This window comes from Zerene cesonia, chromosome Z, assembly GCF_012273895.1.
Source record: "Zerene cesonia ecotype Mississippi chromosome Z, Zerene_cesonia_1.1, whole genome shotgun sequence".
Taxonomy (NCBI): domain Eukaryota; kingdom Metazoa; phylum Arthropoda; class Insecta; order Lepidoptera; family Pieridae; genus Zerene; species Zerene cesonia.
Window position 1 is genome coordinate 10,845,989 of NC_052122.1, and position 17,572 is coordinate 10,863,560.

Consider the following 17,572-nt stretch of genomic DNA (forward strand, 5'->3'; position numbering starts at 1 on the left):
CTGTATCTGTTACCTGTACAGTATTATGTTATCTGTGCTTGTACCACAGATTACTAAATAGTCACTTCGACCTGCACGGTGCTCATTCATTATTACTAAACAAAACTCCATACACCCCCCAAATATATCAGTTGATTCGAATCTAATACGTTTAAGTCGTGTCATTGACGCATTCAATAAGTCGTGTCAAGGCTAGAAACGTGTTTATTGATACCTAATTAGTTATCTAGTGATAACCCGTTCACAACAATATATCAAGGATCTACTAATAAAAATAGGTCAAGTTGAGAGATAAAGTACCCGCTTTGAAACTGCAGCTAATTAAAAACGCCACTTGATTATTTTATATTGCTTTTGTGTAACCGAAAATAACATTGTAGCGTGCGCGTGTATGGAGTTTACAATATTAAAACTCACTGATTAAATTTCGTCTACATAAAGTGAATGTTATTATAAATTGCTTGTGTGTTTCTGTTGTGATGTTTTGGTTTTTTTCCAATCACATATAGAAATTGAGTAGTCTATCCAAAAAATTAGAAAACAATATAAAATTATCAAATATCCCAAGATATCACTTCGATCATCTGTTTAAATACTTCTATTTATAAGTGTAACTAGGTGTTTGGTGAAGCGTTGGATAATTTTAAATGCGTGTAGCTATTTGAGTAGTTACTAATATGTTACAATTGGCCTCATTCCATACACAGCACCGTATATTCTGATAATCTCTATCATTACTTTAGAGATATCATACCGACCGGTGTTAGCGTTGGGTTTTTCCATGTACGAATTCTCAGGGCAAAGAACGAATTGAACCTTTGTGCTCCCGTGCCAGACAAAATCGCTTTCCATTTATACTGTAATTAAAAAGTAATTGCCTTTCCGTCCTACCCTTAGGGTGAACACATGCGTATTGTTTACCGTTTACCGTTTCGTTGAAACTACAAGGACGATGTAATAAACGATGCTCGGAGTCCGCTCGCTTATCAGATGCTTATTTGTCTACAAAACTGTCATTATATTTGAACATGAACCAATTATTCGTAATATTCCATTCTTTGTTTACACACGAAATGTAGACAAAAATATTACATTCAACAGTCACGCGTAGTATTTCGGCGGGCACTTCGCCAATCGATTTCTTACCAACACGAGCTTCTATGTCAAGGACTTCCTCAAACTTTCCGTCATTGTCGAAAATCTTTAATTCATATTTGTAGTAATTGGTGTAAAGACAACCGAATGCAGACCGGTTTTTTTATTGTCGGAGATGGACTTACTGAATGGTATCTAGCTACTTTTATTATGATCGGTGGAAGGAATTTTTCATGTATAGCATAAAGATATTAAAAACTTGTTCAACACCTGGATATGTAGTCAGCTGGTCTTTAATTATTGAAGTCATCTGTTTTTGTTATAATCACCCTTCGTCAACTAGTAATATATTGTCTCTTTTAACTTTATATTTGTTAGTAATTCAAACCGAAACTAGGTTTAGATGTATTATACATATAATTATAAAATTATGGGTCAATCAAAACAGGTTAGGTATACATTATAGAATCGATTTAGATAGTCTGGTCGAGTGGTATTTCACAATTCAGTTTACTACATTCACCCATTAAATTCAATTATATTTCGTGGTCGCCTTCAATCATCATATAATGCAGGAATTTTGATATCAAGCTTCAGTGCTAAGCATTGACATTCTAATTTATAAATTACCTTCTTTGGAATCTATAAATATTTGGCACGAAATATAATTGAATGAGCTAAATTTATATCTTCGTGCCAATTTATTCACCATTTCATGCTCTGTACCACATTTATTTACAAACAATTTTTTTGAAACTCGACACAAAAAGTGGGGAGTTAAAAGATGTGTTTTTCTGTGAGTGTTTGTTTCTGTGGCATCATAGCTCTCGAACGTATAAAGCGGTTGCAATTATAGTTTTTGTGTGTATTGAAGGTGCGAGTGTACTGTTCTTAGTAATGATTGATGAAATTCTGTTGAGCCGTTTGTAGATCATCAACAGTTTTCCAGTTGATGAGGGGATTTGACTGACTTTCTCATACACAACTCCAATATCGATATCAAATGAAAGAGTGACTTGACGTGTAAAATACTAAACAAAAAAGTTTTTATTAAGTTATTATTTTTTAATTAAAGACTAGTTTGGAATGACAACCGATTAATTACTTCTTTTTATTTTTTTATACGTAGCTCTTTTCAAGCCAGTAGTTCAGTTATACGTGAAGACCACAGATAACAAAATGCCGTAAAACATAATATTTTGTGTCAATGCCAAATCATCTTAACATTGTATCTCGAATTACATTATTTATCGATCGCCTGTGGGTGTTACATAATAAAATATATATTCTTGAATGTATTAAAATTAAAGACGTAATTGTTTTTATTAATGTATTAATGACTTAAAAAAATTTATGTGGTATTATTTCTAAATGTCTCAATGTGCAATGCCGTATATGAAAACGAACCGAACATATTTTAACACACACTAGAAATGAAATAGGAAACTTTCAATTGAAGTTAACAAAAAAGAATGAGGTTTTCAATATCACTGTTAGTCTGTTTTTCTTTGGTTTTGTTCGCAATATCTCCGGGTTCTCGGTGACAGATTTATAAAAATTATTTGTTTCCTGGATGTTTTACTTTTTTTTAAGTTATACAACTTTATGAAAAACTAAAATTGTTACGATCTATAGGCAAGTACGCGTAAAGTATATCAATTTATTGAACAATCTAAATGAACTCTAACTCGAATTAAGAACAGAAGCCCAATCACCTATAAATAGTTTCATAATGTTAAGTAATTTTTATAATTAGCGTAAAACAAAGCCAGATTTCATTATATAAATTAAAATTTATGAATAACTAAAGATATGCGTGTTTAATTCGGAATAATTTTGCCCATTATGGCAGTATTATGTTTTATTTATACAAATGTCAAGGCAAACCATACATTGGATAGAGAATATTGGTTGTTTAGTGTCAATATTATGATTTTTTTTAATTTACTTGCATGATGTTATTTACCATATTCTATATAAATATATGTTTAAAACTAAAATAACATTAGTTTAAATTTATAAAATCAATATTTTATTACATCATTATAAATACGATTATTGTTTATGATTAACTAGATAATAATGAAACATTATTAATTTTTATTTCTTGTTGTTACAGGTCAATTATAGTAAACAATAAAAATGGCAGATGCTGCAAAAATAGAGCGTGAGTATTGTTTAATAATATCGTATATTATTCAAAAATAACGACGTACATTCTTAAAGTATTTATTGAATTCATGTCAGCTTGATGTAGTTTGACATTTTATTGTTTTTAACCGTCACGAAATTTTTGTGTCATAGAAAAATTTATGTTATTAATAAGCTGTGAAAAATTACAGTCAAATTCATTTTCCCGTACAATTTTAAAGAATCTTTAATGTATTATTGAAACTTCATACAACATACTTGGCGAACAGTTAACCTCATACAGTATGATGTGTTTTGACATTTGGATGTCAAAAGTGATAGATCGCCGCACAGGTAATAGTTTATTACATCCGTACATTGTAGTCAATAAACATAGACAAGGAATATTTGTTTGAATGAATAGATGCCCACCATAAAGTTTCATTATATTTTTTTTTTGTATTAATAATCATGTAATCAATAAAAAAGGATTTTGGATCATCCATTTAATTGAAACACTCAATAATTAGCTTTAAATGTTTCAACATAATTTATTCTCGATTGACACAATGACACCGTGTTATCGCACTATGATAACCTCCATTAGAACGCAAATAGTTTATTTTAAAACACAATAGCGTTAGAAACCGGTAATAAGTTATAACTATCCAAATGATAATTGTTTGAAAAAAACTTGGTGACGTCTTATTCGCGTGCGGTCTTTTAAGATAAATTTCTTTGACCTGGCTAAAATGTACGACGAATAGGGAAGTTACCGTGATGCTTTAAGCAGTACTATTCTGAAAAAAGTGAGATAAAGACAACAATATAGATCATCTAGCTCCATCACTTTCCCACACTGGAATCTGCTTTAAGTTTTCATGGTAAACCCCCGGGTGCGAAGTAAATGCGTCCTAAAAACATAGTTAGATAATATAACTGTTTTTTGCTTTTTTTATATTAAAAAGGAAATCTAGGGTTTTATTTGCTTATATTTACCGAGCCAATTATTTTCTATAAGGTTCGTAAAGTTCAGTTGTTTGTATTTTTTTTTTTTGGAGCGTAAAGTTAGTAGTATGGTAGATCGTACAGACTTACTTAATTACTTTTAATACTTTCTGTGTTGGTACAATAATTATCCAGAAACAAAAGTAATGAAGTAGCATAAACTTCACGAATAGATAAAAAAAAATACAGAATATATGTCATTTAATGGCTTGACCAATGATCATAAGGCAACCAATAATATTTTATAAACATTCGTCCACAGATAACCCAAAAATCCTATCGGGGCCAGTTCTAACAAACTCCCCGAACGCAGTGCTTTCGAAAACCCTCCTCAGCCGGTACCAGGATCTGCCAATCGCAGCTGATAAGATCATCGCCACCTACATCTGGATTGATGGCACCGGAGAGCATTTGAGGTGCAAGGATCGCACTATCAACATCATTCCTAAGCAACCTAAAGGTATGTTAATTTACACAGATTAAAAAAATGCATTTTTTTTTCAAAAATAATTCCAAAAAAGAAATATTTTTTTTTATTACGCTTAGTTGATGGTTAGTCACTTTAGCATTTCATTTCTCTACGCTGACAAAGGAATAGGAATGCGATTTCGATATGAAGCCTTTATGTATGTTGTTTTTATTATTTATTAATTGTTCGCCCTGGCTCTGCTTGGAGGCACATTTTTGTTATTGTTAAAAAATAATTTACAAGTGCTTTATGTAACAAATCTTACAAACCAAAAATCCGTTCAATAAGTTTCCCTTTTTAAAAAAAGGCTTTCTTGATCGTGTATCTTATATAGATAAATGACACAGCGAGTCAAAGAAAAATGGATAGAAATTTAAAAGCCTAACGGGTCATTCCGTCGGCGGTTTGTGGTGGTAGCGCGGTTTTTGGCAGGTTACGTGTTAATTAGTGGCGGTTTATGTCTGTAACTTCTCAGCTACTATACATGGAAGGAATAATCGATCAATCGTATTATTCTCTCTTGCATATAAAAATTAATATGATTAATTACTTATTGTAACATAATGATGGTGTAGGGACTTCGTTGAGAACACATTTGCGTCGGTTGAATAGTTCCCTTTATTAACAATAAAAAAGAGCCATAGACAAATCATAACTCATTTCTCTACTTCTACATATTATGTTGCGATAACCTGACAGCTAATAAGGCAAATAATTATTACTAATAATAATCACAACTAGACCAAATGTTAAATGCGTCCACACGGTAGGAACCAGCTTTTAAATAAAAAAACAACCACCACAATCGGTCACCCGGTCACTAAAATATTTATGTATGTTGTATTGAGAGCCTCCTCCTCTTTCGAAGTTGGTTTAGAAAAACTGCAAATAATATTAGATTATTAGCAAACTTAATCAAGATAAGTACCGCTTCGCCGAAGTCCGCAGCGTATCGTGTTACATATTGGCATACTCCGCAAATTACAAAATTTCAACCTAATTTTCAGAAATAATATCTAAAACCACAAGTAACAAATATTGTTTAAAAATACGCATTGATGATAGAATAGATAGATAGATAGTATAGACTATAGACACTAGTTACTAGTTAGTATTCTGTGGTATACACTCACTTGCTCTCAAACAAAGCCAGATCCTAATCAGAATAATAAGTTTAATTCATGAAATTATTGTATTTTCACCGATCTTTGATAATTGTACCAAGTTCTAATTAACTCTGTCTGTTTAAAGTAGGACACAATCCCGTGTACAGGAGGGTATACCTGTATGTTAGATACAGGTATAGCTTATATAAGCATGGAAAAGGTCCTAGATTTACGATTAGGTTTATCGTGTGCATAATACCTTAACAATAAACTATTCATTGTATTGTATTCAATGACAAATGCTTAGTTGTTTTCCATTTGATCATACGAGAAAATCACTATTGTGGTTAATGTATTCCACCTCCTTGTTGTGGTTAGCAAGTACAGTCGAGATTATGCGTTCGACACCCGACGGAGACAAACACAAATGTAGGTCAAGCAAGGTACAGATTACTTACAGACATTTAAATATAACGCCAATTAAAGAGGAATATATAAAGATATTTCTTTATATATTTCACCTTTAGGAAGCTGCAACTGAATGACATAGGCTATATATGTACCACGAGTGAAACCGGGGTGAACAGCTAATATCTTAATTTAAAAGGATTTGACTTTAAAGTGAATAGATTGCATTGAAAAGATTTCTTAATTCGATTCTCTAAATGTATCATATTACGTAACGAGTTAGCATAACACCGATAGTACAATAGCAGCTGAATACCCAGTGTGCTATATTGTATAATTAATTCACAACAAAGGTATTTCTTTTACGTTTTGCCCTGAACATTTTCGCGTTCCCCGACGCTTCAGTATGCATTCGTACGTATCCCGCTATTCAAATTAGCTCGATGGAATGGTTCAGTATTCCGTGTGTCCTGAATAAAATTTCAATTTGATAACTTATGTATTTTTGTGGGTATTGATGAATTTTCATACAATCTCCACCAATTATAAAGATTGCTGAAGAGTTTAAATTGATTTTTGCGTGACATAAATATTATACGATTCATACGTCGTATAATACCGATACTTTTTTTATAACAAATGTATATACTCTTCAGTTTTAAACTAAATATACAATATAGATAGATAGAAATGTACATTAGTGACTGAAGTTAATATATATGTGTACACCCCTAAATAACCACCCGCTGAATAAAATATGTTAAAATCAATAAATAATTTATTTATATATAACATGCACTTTAAAAACAAGATCTACTGTAATTTTAATTACGGTAAATTACAACCTTATAATTAACAATAAAGACAGTGTGTTAAAAAGTGTTGAAGGGTTACATTTGCCCTACGTGACCCTTAATGTGATTAAAGATTTCTATGAAGTTCGGTCTGTGTAAGATGTGAAATCCAGCCCTGTATCACTTCACACTTCATACATCATTTCACTGAGGTGTAGCAGATATTGGTAACTGCCGCTAACGTCTCTCACTCCGTGAATAATTTACTCGGGTGTGCTTTCTCACCACTCCTTTACAGAATCATTCCAATTTTCCATTGTCTTGTTTTGATAGCGTTCACAAGCGAGTTGTTTCAATTAAGGAAATCTGTGCTGTTTTATTTTAAAAACCTTTATTCAATACCGAGCGAGATGCGTGATAAATATTCATGATTATATAAAGCGATTGTGTGAAAGTTATTATCATTGTTATTTGAGTGTCTGTAATCATAATATAGCCTGAATACTGCCTATCAGATACACAAAGAGATCCATTTATAAACCACTTAAAAAGTTGAATATCGCAGTTTGCTATCGATTTATTAATTGCTTACAGTGTGTGGTATTTTATCAAGATAGTCATGATACAATATGGGTAATATAAAAACATGTCTATTCAAATATCTGAAAAAAAAAAATTTCGAGATGTCTCTGTTAGTGACATCAGTGCTAATATTTAACTACTCATTTTCTTGTATTTGATTTAGGCCAGAGTATCTCTACGAGATCACGCTGGATGTAAACTCTTGATGCCTAACTGTTTAACCTACTTTAAAAAAGGAAAGGACGGAATTCATTTCAATGTTTTTGTAACATTAAAATGTCAAATCACAAATCTTTAATTCAGTTTCAAACGATTTTTGTTTATATTAACCAACTTAAGAATCCGTGTAAGTTACATCACAATCGGTTCATTAGTTTTTGAGATATCAGCGTTACAATGGCTTTTATACACCTTTCAACAACAGGATCGTTGAAATCGGATTAACTTTGTAAATTACTACAAGTGTTAGAAAAGATATTTGTTCACGCTTCAGTTGGTCGCAAAGCATAACATCAGTCCACAACTGCAATCAACTGCGAACGTGGGCTGGTACTCCAATATCTAATAAAGGCTTAAAGGATAATAAGATATCTGCATACAGTGTCGTATTGCGGTGTACATTTAATAAATAAATAGAACGGTTTTACGGCTTGTCTAATTGCCCAGCGGACCGTCGTAATCCGTTCCTACTTGGAGTAGGAATTCATGATGGCTCTCGGTATATTTACTCGCGTTGCGATTGTGGTGATCTAAGACCTTCGAGAACATTTTAACCGCTCGCTCATATACGGAAATTATTCAATTTTATAATGCAATTTATTTAAAGTACTGCGTATATTGCTCATTAAATTTTTTATTGCCATTTAACAGTACGTTGAGAAGCTTATGATGTTATTGGTATCTGACAGATTATTTCTTAAAATATAACAGGTAAAAAATGTGTTTCCTACTTTTTCAATAGATGTAAAGAGCACTATTTTAGACATCCTTACTAATAAATGCGAAATCAACTCTGTATGACTGTCTCTTCTTCACATCGATACCACTTAACCAATTTGGATTACATTTAATGCAAATATAGGTTAGACAAAAAACCAGAAAAGACCTAGGATCGTTTTTCCGGGAAATACCACGGGAACGGGGACTATGCGGACTAAACCCCGGTACTATCTTTCCATTTGAAAACGCGGGCGAGGCCGCAGCCAAAAAGCTAGTGCTGCTAGTTTTTATAAAATTTTATACCTCGAAATTTCCTTCTTACGTTATTGCGTTAAAATTTAAAATTAAAAACGAAAAAGTTTTATAATCAAGTAACACAAATTTATTCAGCACTTTACACAGCGCAGTTAAGTGATTGCTTAGCTAAAGTCGCTTTTATATGTGCCGCATTGCATCAAACTACAATTGTTGGACGTTTTAAACATTTTAGCTACACAGTGTATGTCAATTCATAGCGAGTACAAAAAGATTGAGATTTGTGGCAGCAATGGTCTTCTAACGTCAAAATTACACATAAATTAATAATAATTGGCGTATCGAAAATAAACAATTACTTTAATCTCTTTTAGAATAATGACTCTAACCTATTTTGTACCAGCTGTCAAAGTGACATTACACGCATATCCATCTTGAAGGCTTGTTTTAGTGACATGTGTCACTAATAGTGTATTTTGCACGTTCATTATAATTAAAGCGTTAAGTATTAAATGCTTATTTATATTTTATATTTTTGAGCGATGGATCTTCAAATATTATCATTTTCTCAGATTAAACTCACTAATTTTAAAGTTTTAATTAACATCGTAAATCCCGTACGATCTTTATTAAAACCCATGTGTAGGTAAGATCTTGTCAGTTGAAAAGAAAAGCAATAACAAATGGACATATTAAAAATAATTTCTTACAACAGAACGTTATTCAAATGTTCATGTCCACGTGTGTCAACATGCAATACGCTTATCCCTAGAGCCCACGTTATTTGAATAGCGTTATTAAAACTATTGTTTGTTATTATGTAATCATAGGAAACGTGACGCATCCGCATCTGAACTAGAACATCCGCATAATTAGCGCGGGGTGACCTTCAGACTAATTAGCGTTTTTAACGGTTACCTACAGTGTAGGGCTCAAGGTTTATGGGATTTGTTTATCTGAGAAAAGCAAATGCGGTAGTGTGAAAGTTCTAACAAATCAGATATAAATCGATGCATATACAGTATATAGCACATGCAATAGTAATTGATAGTTGTTTTAATCTAGCTAATGATTTACATGATTCCGAAAATATGGATTTTTCTTTACTTGTAAGTAATATGAATGGCTTAAAAATTGAGTATATTCAGTGTAGGTACTAGAAAGATTAAAAGAAACGAATATGAAAAAGCATGGCTTCAATCATATGAATGTAATTAAAATCTGTCTAAGTTATTTGTGTAGCTGAATATACTTGCTATAACCCATACTATCGTCAAATCTGTATTGAACACATTCAGTTTCTTTTCAGAGAATGACGACAATTACATAAGTATACAAGTATTAGTTACTCCAATAATTAATTATCTAACAAATTGCAGTACGCTGTCATATGTGCAGTGCATTGTATTATACAATACACAATAAAATAGGGCAATAACAATGCAGATGCACTCTGCAGCAGATACGGTGTCCCATGCATACATTAACGACTGCTTCACCGCACGCACTTGCTGGTACCTATATGTTTACTAGCTGCCCGCGCCGGCTACACACGGGTCGTTATGTACCATAATTGAAACAATAAAAACTCTCCTATCTTTTAAGTTTGGATCAAACTGCATATAGTGTGCAGATTTGATTATCGGTTGAGTAGTTTAGGAGTCCATCGTGGAGAAACAATGTGGCACGTAATTTATCGAATATATAAAATTCTCGTGTCACAGTTTTCGTTGCCAAACTCTTCCGAACGGCTGGACCGATTCTTATGAAATTTTGTGTGCATATTGAGTATGTGTGCGAATCGGCCAACATCTATTTTTCATACCCCTAAAGGATAAGAGTAAGGCAGAACAGCGTTTGCCGGGTCAGCTAGTATATAACAAGATAAGATGTAAACTTTTAGACAATATCACTGTCAACATATTATCATCACGTATGTTGTAAACATGTGTACATGTTTTTAATATTTAGGTAATTGAGTGTTTTGTAAATTTACTTCGTTTGTCATAGAATTTAAAACAATTACGAATGAATACTGAATGTGTTTTAGTTTCAAATACGCTTACGCAAACGCTTAGTGATGGCGTCAGTTTTGTTCATTTATTCATGCCGATTTTTAGTGTATAAGTGATTTAGGCTCAAACCTCAATATAATGAACTACTGACTGAGGTTTTAAGCAGGTTTGCCAATACGACCAGTAGTTCTTAAACTTATACTTTGAAAAAATTGCCTAAATTTTTTTTTGCTAAACAAACAAAACATCACCAAATCGATTAAGCTTTTGACGTTGCGTCAAAGAATTGAATAACAAAGAGTTATGCAGTCTAAAGAAATAAGAATTCATTAAAAGATGACAATGAAAATTATGGTTGAAACATTCCACTGACTATGATGGATCTATAAATAGAACGGGAAGATGAATTTTCCATGCCATTTTATGGCTCTGGGAAATTTACTTTTCGCTAAAGTAACATTTCAAAGAGTTAAAATAGGCTGATACACTGACTTTTATGTGCTCCACATAAATCCCACATCGTTAATTCCCGGCCTCGTGGAAAAAACACGCAAACTACTAAGAAATCACAGGGCGTAATAATAATTATAGTACGATTTAATATAACTACTCCTTTACCGATTCAAACGTAGGGAGAAATAATGTACATATTTGTCATGATTGTTTTGCATGAGGTTTTGTCAATAAGGACAGCGGTTGTGTTTGTTAGAAATAACTATCAAATTTGCTTAAATGCCAGAAGTAGCATTTTTAGCATTTTTCTTACATTCTAATTTTTATATATAATTATCACAATTATTCTTGCATTGTGTTATAATAAAATATAAAGCGCACACATATTTTCAATGCCATTTACTGTATCCACATTGTAATTGTATGTAACCTGTGGTTTTTGTATACGGTTACATTAACCTGATTTTATTATTTGTTTATTTCCTTAATACATGTATAACCGAGCTGTATAAATTAGCTTATGAACATAAACGAGAAATTAGAAAATGTTTTGGTTAATGTTTCGTTACGTTGTGTAGATAAACTGACAAGAATACTTGAAGCAATGACCGAAAATTGTATGCTTGAAGTACGAAATCGAACGAATGCGTCACACGCAGAAAGATATTTGCCACCATTTTTTTTCCCGAAGGATCTAGAAAATGACTTTGATTTCCAATGCAAGTGGCGGGAACGGACGAATAGGGACAGCTTTGATGAGAATTTAAAAGGTTTCATGTTAATATTGGTCTCTGCAGTCTTATAACTGTCCAGCGTATCTCGAAAGTGCTTAGATTTGCATGTAGATACTTTTTAGTTAGATACGTAGTTATAAAATAATCCATAGACAATTAACGGTATTGCCAGATCATTCATTAAAGTTTTTTCATTATTTTATTTAAAATAGTTGTTTACACAATAAATACACTTAAATGGCTACCATAGTGTGTAGTGTACACTAGTGCTGTAGATACTATATATTAAATATCGTATTTATGTGTGTATAAAGTAACTTAATATGGCAGTAATTACGTAAAGCACCTAATTTTACACTACGTTGTTGCAAGTAAACAGTCGATTCCTAGTCTGGCTATTACGGTGTGTTATTTAGGTGATGATGACTGTTTTATAAATAGAGCTGCATAATGCATAAAATAAATGTATTCACAGTAATAACTTCGTTACTTGCATATTATTAGAATAAATAATCAGCCTGACACTGATTTTTTAATGGTTTTCAATGAATTTGAATCTGTTGTGACCCAGATCTTTAAAAGGCCATGGTCATTGCCCGTTTTTTATTGTTTAAGTACCAAATGACACAACAACGTGTCATTACAAACAGGCAAGTAAAATTTATAAAAAATATCTCATTTCAGATCTGCCCATATGGAACTTCGACGGCAGTTCCACAAGTCAAGCGGAGGGCCACAACTCAGATATTTACTTGGTTCCGAGAGCGATTTACAAGGACCCCTTCAGACGTGGCAACCACATCCTGGTCATGTGCGACACGTACAAGTATAACATGGAGCCGACAGGTAAATATTGTCCGAAAATACTTACAAATGGTTTAGTGGTAATCCTGCACTATATATATCTAAATGAATAATCCATACAGCCCAATCCTGACATGTGATAAACATACCATATATTTACCATGATTTTAAATTGAGTTCCTGTTTTAAAAAAAATCATTTACAAAGAATGGGTCCTTATATAATTAGAAATCCATAATATATGAAATACAATTGTATAATTATATATCAAAGCTTTCTATGCGGCGTTGTGCAATTTAAAATGCCATATTATTACCTGCACGTAATTACGACACCACCGTCTTCAAATGTTGTGAAGGGCTTCATGGTCATAATTGTAGCCTGCAATAGCCACCTCATGCGGTCTCACGAGCCAATATTTATACAACTTCTATGATAGACAATAAAATTATTAGATGACAATTCTTCATAATGACAGAGTATATACATAGTTGGTTGTCGAGTCTAATAAAGTCAATCAAAAATGGTTTTATACCATGTGCTTATCTCTACGTTTTTTCTTTTGTAAATAAAGGTTTATTCTTTTATAATAAAAATAAGGTTATTTACTCGCTTTATACAGAAAGCAACCACCGCATCAAATGTCAAGAGGCATACGACAGGTGTAAGGATGAGGAGCCATGGTTCGGAGTGGAGCAAGAGTACATTCTGCTGGACGCTGACCTTCGACCATTCGGATGGCCCCCGGGCGGCTGCCCTCCCCCCCAAGGACCGTACTACTGCGGCGTTGGAGCTAACAAGGTCTTCGCGAGGGATCTAGTTCAAGCCCATTATATGTGAGTACATATATAGGAATATCAATTTTTCGGCGGAATGAGAAGGTGGGGTGGGTTCAACTATGTCCTCCCCCACCATGTTTTGTTTCTCACGCAAATAGTCGGTTTGCGAAAATATGCTTGTATTATGGGTGTTTGTTATATATATTATGTATGTGTTATTAATATAGGACCTAGATTTTTTCATTCTTCATTATATTATAATATGCCAGCTCGTGTAGGTTATTATTGTGTCTCGAAATTAATTGACCTACATGAAATATATAATAAACTTACTGATTTTTATCATGCAATAATTCCGTACTTATCTATGATAGGAAAATTGTTATCTGCTCGTTATTATTATTATTATTACAACCTAAATACTTATAAATATAAAATAGTTTTCTACTAAAGTTATACATAAAATGTCTCTATAATATTAGCTGACTAAAACTAATCTGACTACCGTATGCCTTAATATGGGATCTTATTTTAACTTCTTTTTCGTTATAATTCAAATTCTATTAACATCATAAAGAATAAGAATAATTCTGTTGTTGTTTTGATGGCGAAATAACAACGTTTTTGAAAAGTCTTTCAACTGCTTTATTCTGCATTAGAACAATTATTATTTGAAACATTTCTTAGCGTTAAGGGTATAATAATATGTTTCAATATACCCGTATTTGGCAATATAACTCTTTATCGTTTGAAACGTAATTGTATATTGTATGAGATGAGTAATTTAATTTTTACACGCTATCTTACGTCGTATTGTAACACGTTGAACATCATAATACACCAACAGTTGCTGTCTCTACGCCGGAGTGCCGGTGTCTGGCACGAACGCGGAGGTGATGCCCTCCCAATGGGAGTTCCAAGTGGGTCCCTCGGTGGGGGTGACCGCGGCGGACGACCTCTGGATCGCGCGCTACATCCTCCACCGGCTGGCTGAGGAGTATGGTGTTATTGTCACTTTTGATCCTAAGCCAGTCGCTGACTGGAACGGTTCCGGCGCCCATACTAACTTCTCCACGAAGAAGATGAGGGAAGAAAATGGTATTATGTGAGTGTACATTCTTTATTACCATTTAGGTATATTACCCATGGCTTGATCTCAATTTTTCTCAATAAAATCATCTTTTAGAATATTAATTAAATTTTTTTTTCAATACCAGTAATTGGTGCCCATATATGCTGGTGCGATGTCGGTATATGTGAATTCAGCGCTTCTATTTATTTACCTGATGTATATAATATATACCTAATATCAAACTGGTTTTGGGTGAGGGAGTAATGAATATATTTGTAGGAAATCCATTAGTCTCTCCCCATGTCGCAAAGTGTTATGTTTGTTGATAATATTACATATGATTATTTTAATGAGTATTCTAATAAACTTTTGAGCTTAAACTTACAGTTATGTTATGCAAATTATAAATTAAGTAGATATTTTATAAATTTAATATGATTATTTTACGTTTAAAGTGTTCCAAATAATGGTCAAAACGATATTGTTACTTAAAAATATAAAAACATTGGCTCGTAACTGAAGTATATCGCTTGCCATTTGAAAGTATTCCAAGAAATTACTGACATGTTATCGTAAAATTATAGTTTGCTAAATATAGCACGATTGCTGTAATTCTTGGGCTTGGAAAATAAAGCATATAAAAATTATACTTAGAAATATTTCGATGAAAATTTTACACACTTCGGCGTCTGTATAAAATGTTTGCAATTAGGTTTTTAAATCGGATTTTCGACTTAAAATTACACAAAGCTTTTTAATAATTACAATAAAAGAACTGTTCAAACTAAAATAAATATTTGTTACATGTATCAGTGAAATCGAGAAAGCCATCGACAAGCTGTCGAAGGTGCACATGAAGCATATCAAAGTGTACGACCCGCGCGGCGGCAAGGACAACGAGCGCCGCCTCACCGGCCTACACGAGACTGCCAGTATTAACGACTTCAGTGCTGGTACGTTCTGACACTAATATTTTTAATTGAGTTTAATTATAAGAGCCTTTAGTAGGACAGATCAATGCATGTTACTGACCTACTTGCATAAAACGAATTTAAGAAAGATAAGAGCATTATGATGTTGTTGGATAATTATATACCTATATTTGAAATTGAAAATATTTCGCTTGCACGAATCAGCGTAATGATTCAACACAATATTCATACATACATTTAAATTACCCGCATATACTATGCTATATATGTACCTATTCATACATATGGTACCTATTCTTTTGTTTCAGGAGTCGCAAATCGTGGATGTAGTATTAGAATTCCACGTTCCGTTGCTGAGGAAAAGAAGGGATACCTGGAGGACCGCCGGCCAGCTTCCAACTGCGATCCTTACTCGGTCGTCGACGCGCTTATGCGCACCTGTATACTGAACGAATAACACGAAAGTCGATTCCATGCCACCTTTAAACGTGTTAGCTAACGCCTTTATAACCCATACTTTTTTAGATGGCAATTAGAATTTATAAACGTCAATGTCAAAATAATACATCAAAGTCAAACACCTGCTTTGACATACGTATCAGTATGCCATAAAACTAGCAAAATAATCGCACAATAAACAACAACAAAACGATCACGTCGTGTTAGTAATAGTTTAATATGTATTCATTTTTATACATTTTGTAATAACTCTTACAAGTAATCGACAACAAATAATATGAAGTGTTCCATAAATAGAAAAATACAATAGACTAACATAGACATATTTAGGGTGTATAAGCGATAAAGCAAAAAGTATTTTTTCCCATTTAATTAATACGGAATTCTACAAGAGCTACGTAAATTATCTTGCTCTTTTATAATGTTTTGAAAAGGGAAAGCATGATTCATTTTATATAAATATGAATGCACGAATATGATACAGTCGAGGAGTAAATACAGTGGTTTATTAACAACATTCCATAGGCAGCTTCTAAATGCTTAGCTGGCGTGATAAAGGTAGCGCATTGATGGACCACATAAGATATTAAATAATAAATACTATAGAGGATATTTTTACGAATATTATGTGATATTTAAACGTTAATTGTTATGTTCATTTTATAGTTTACGCGTTTACAAGAAAAAATTTAATCACACATATCATTTTAGCAGCCATGAAATAACAAAAATATACACCGGATATATCATTTACTAACATACAAAGCCTACAGAATTATGGTAGAATAATTAATATACAACGTCATAATATATACACTAATTATAGGTTTAGAGTAAATTGCTAAGTGATAGTCAGGAGTCTAGCGGTTGGCCCAATGTTTTGTTTAGTTCAAATCTTCAGTACCTGCAGTTTGCATGAAATGTTCTATAAAACCTAAGTATATTTTACATAGCGGCAATACAAGAATAGCAATGGCCTTGTATTGATAATTGCTAATATACCAATAGAACTATGTAGACAATTATTCTAAAAAATAATATATTAAACTACCAATAGGAAATAACGCAATTATATTATCAATCTTATTGGTTGAAATTAACTGGTGACTTGCAAGGACTTTTGGGTTAATTCTCATACAGCCTTATACACTTGTGAAAAATAACGATAACACCACAATAATAATAATTAAATAGGCATAATATAGGTATATATTATTCATTTATTTGAGTGTTCATACAACACAAGGAATTGAGATTTATTTAATGAAATGTTTATGAATATGTTATTATGGGATGAAATGTTATACAAATAAAATAATATTGTTGTATGAAATTTTTCTTTTATTTATTTTACCTTATCTTTCTTTTATTTATATAGGTTTATCAGAAATATAATATTGAACATAAGTAATAATATAAAAGCATACAAGTAACTCATATAAATTGACTCAAATTTAGTCTTCTAAGTAAATTTCTGCTTGCTTGTTATTATCTCTTTTATTATTTGAAGAGAATCAATGAAGGTAACACACATAATA

General features: G+C 32.4%; 1 protein-coding gene across 1 annotated transcript in view; it reads left to right on the plus strand.

The window, feature by feature from the left end:
- The window catches only part of LOC119835457 (glutamine synthetase 2 cytoplasmic-like), a 32,313-nt gene extending 14,990 nt beyond the window's left edge, over window positions 1-17,323 (plus strand). Inside the window, exons 2-8 of the mRNA XM_038360282.1 lie at window positions 3,215-3,262; window positions 4,496-4,693; window positions 12,673-12,834; window positions 13,415-13,628; window positions 14,419-14,676; window positions 15,457-15,596; window positions 15,884-17,323. Coding sequence (XP_038216210.1) covers window positions 3,238-3,262; window positions 4,496-4,693; window positions 12,673-12,834; window positions 13,415-13,628; window positions 14,419-14,676; window positions 15,457-15,596; window positions 15,884-16,032 — 1,146 coding nt within the window. The 5' untranslated portion in view covers window positions 3,215-3,237 and the 3' untranslated portion in view covers window positions 16,033-17,323. The remainder of the gene's footprint in view (window positions 1-3,214; window positions 3,263-4,495; window positions 4,694-12,672; window positions 12,835-13,414; window positions 13,629-14,418; window positions 14,677-15,456; window positions 15,597-15,883) is intronic.
- Window positions 17,324-17,572: the final 249 nt, after the last annotated feature.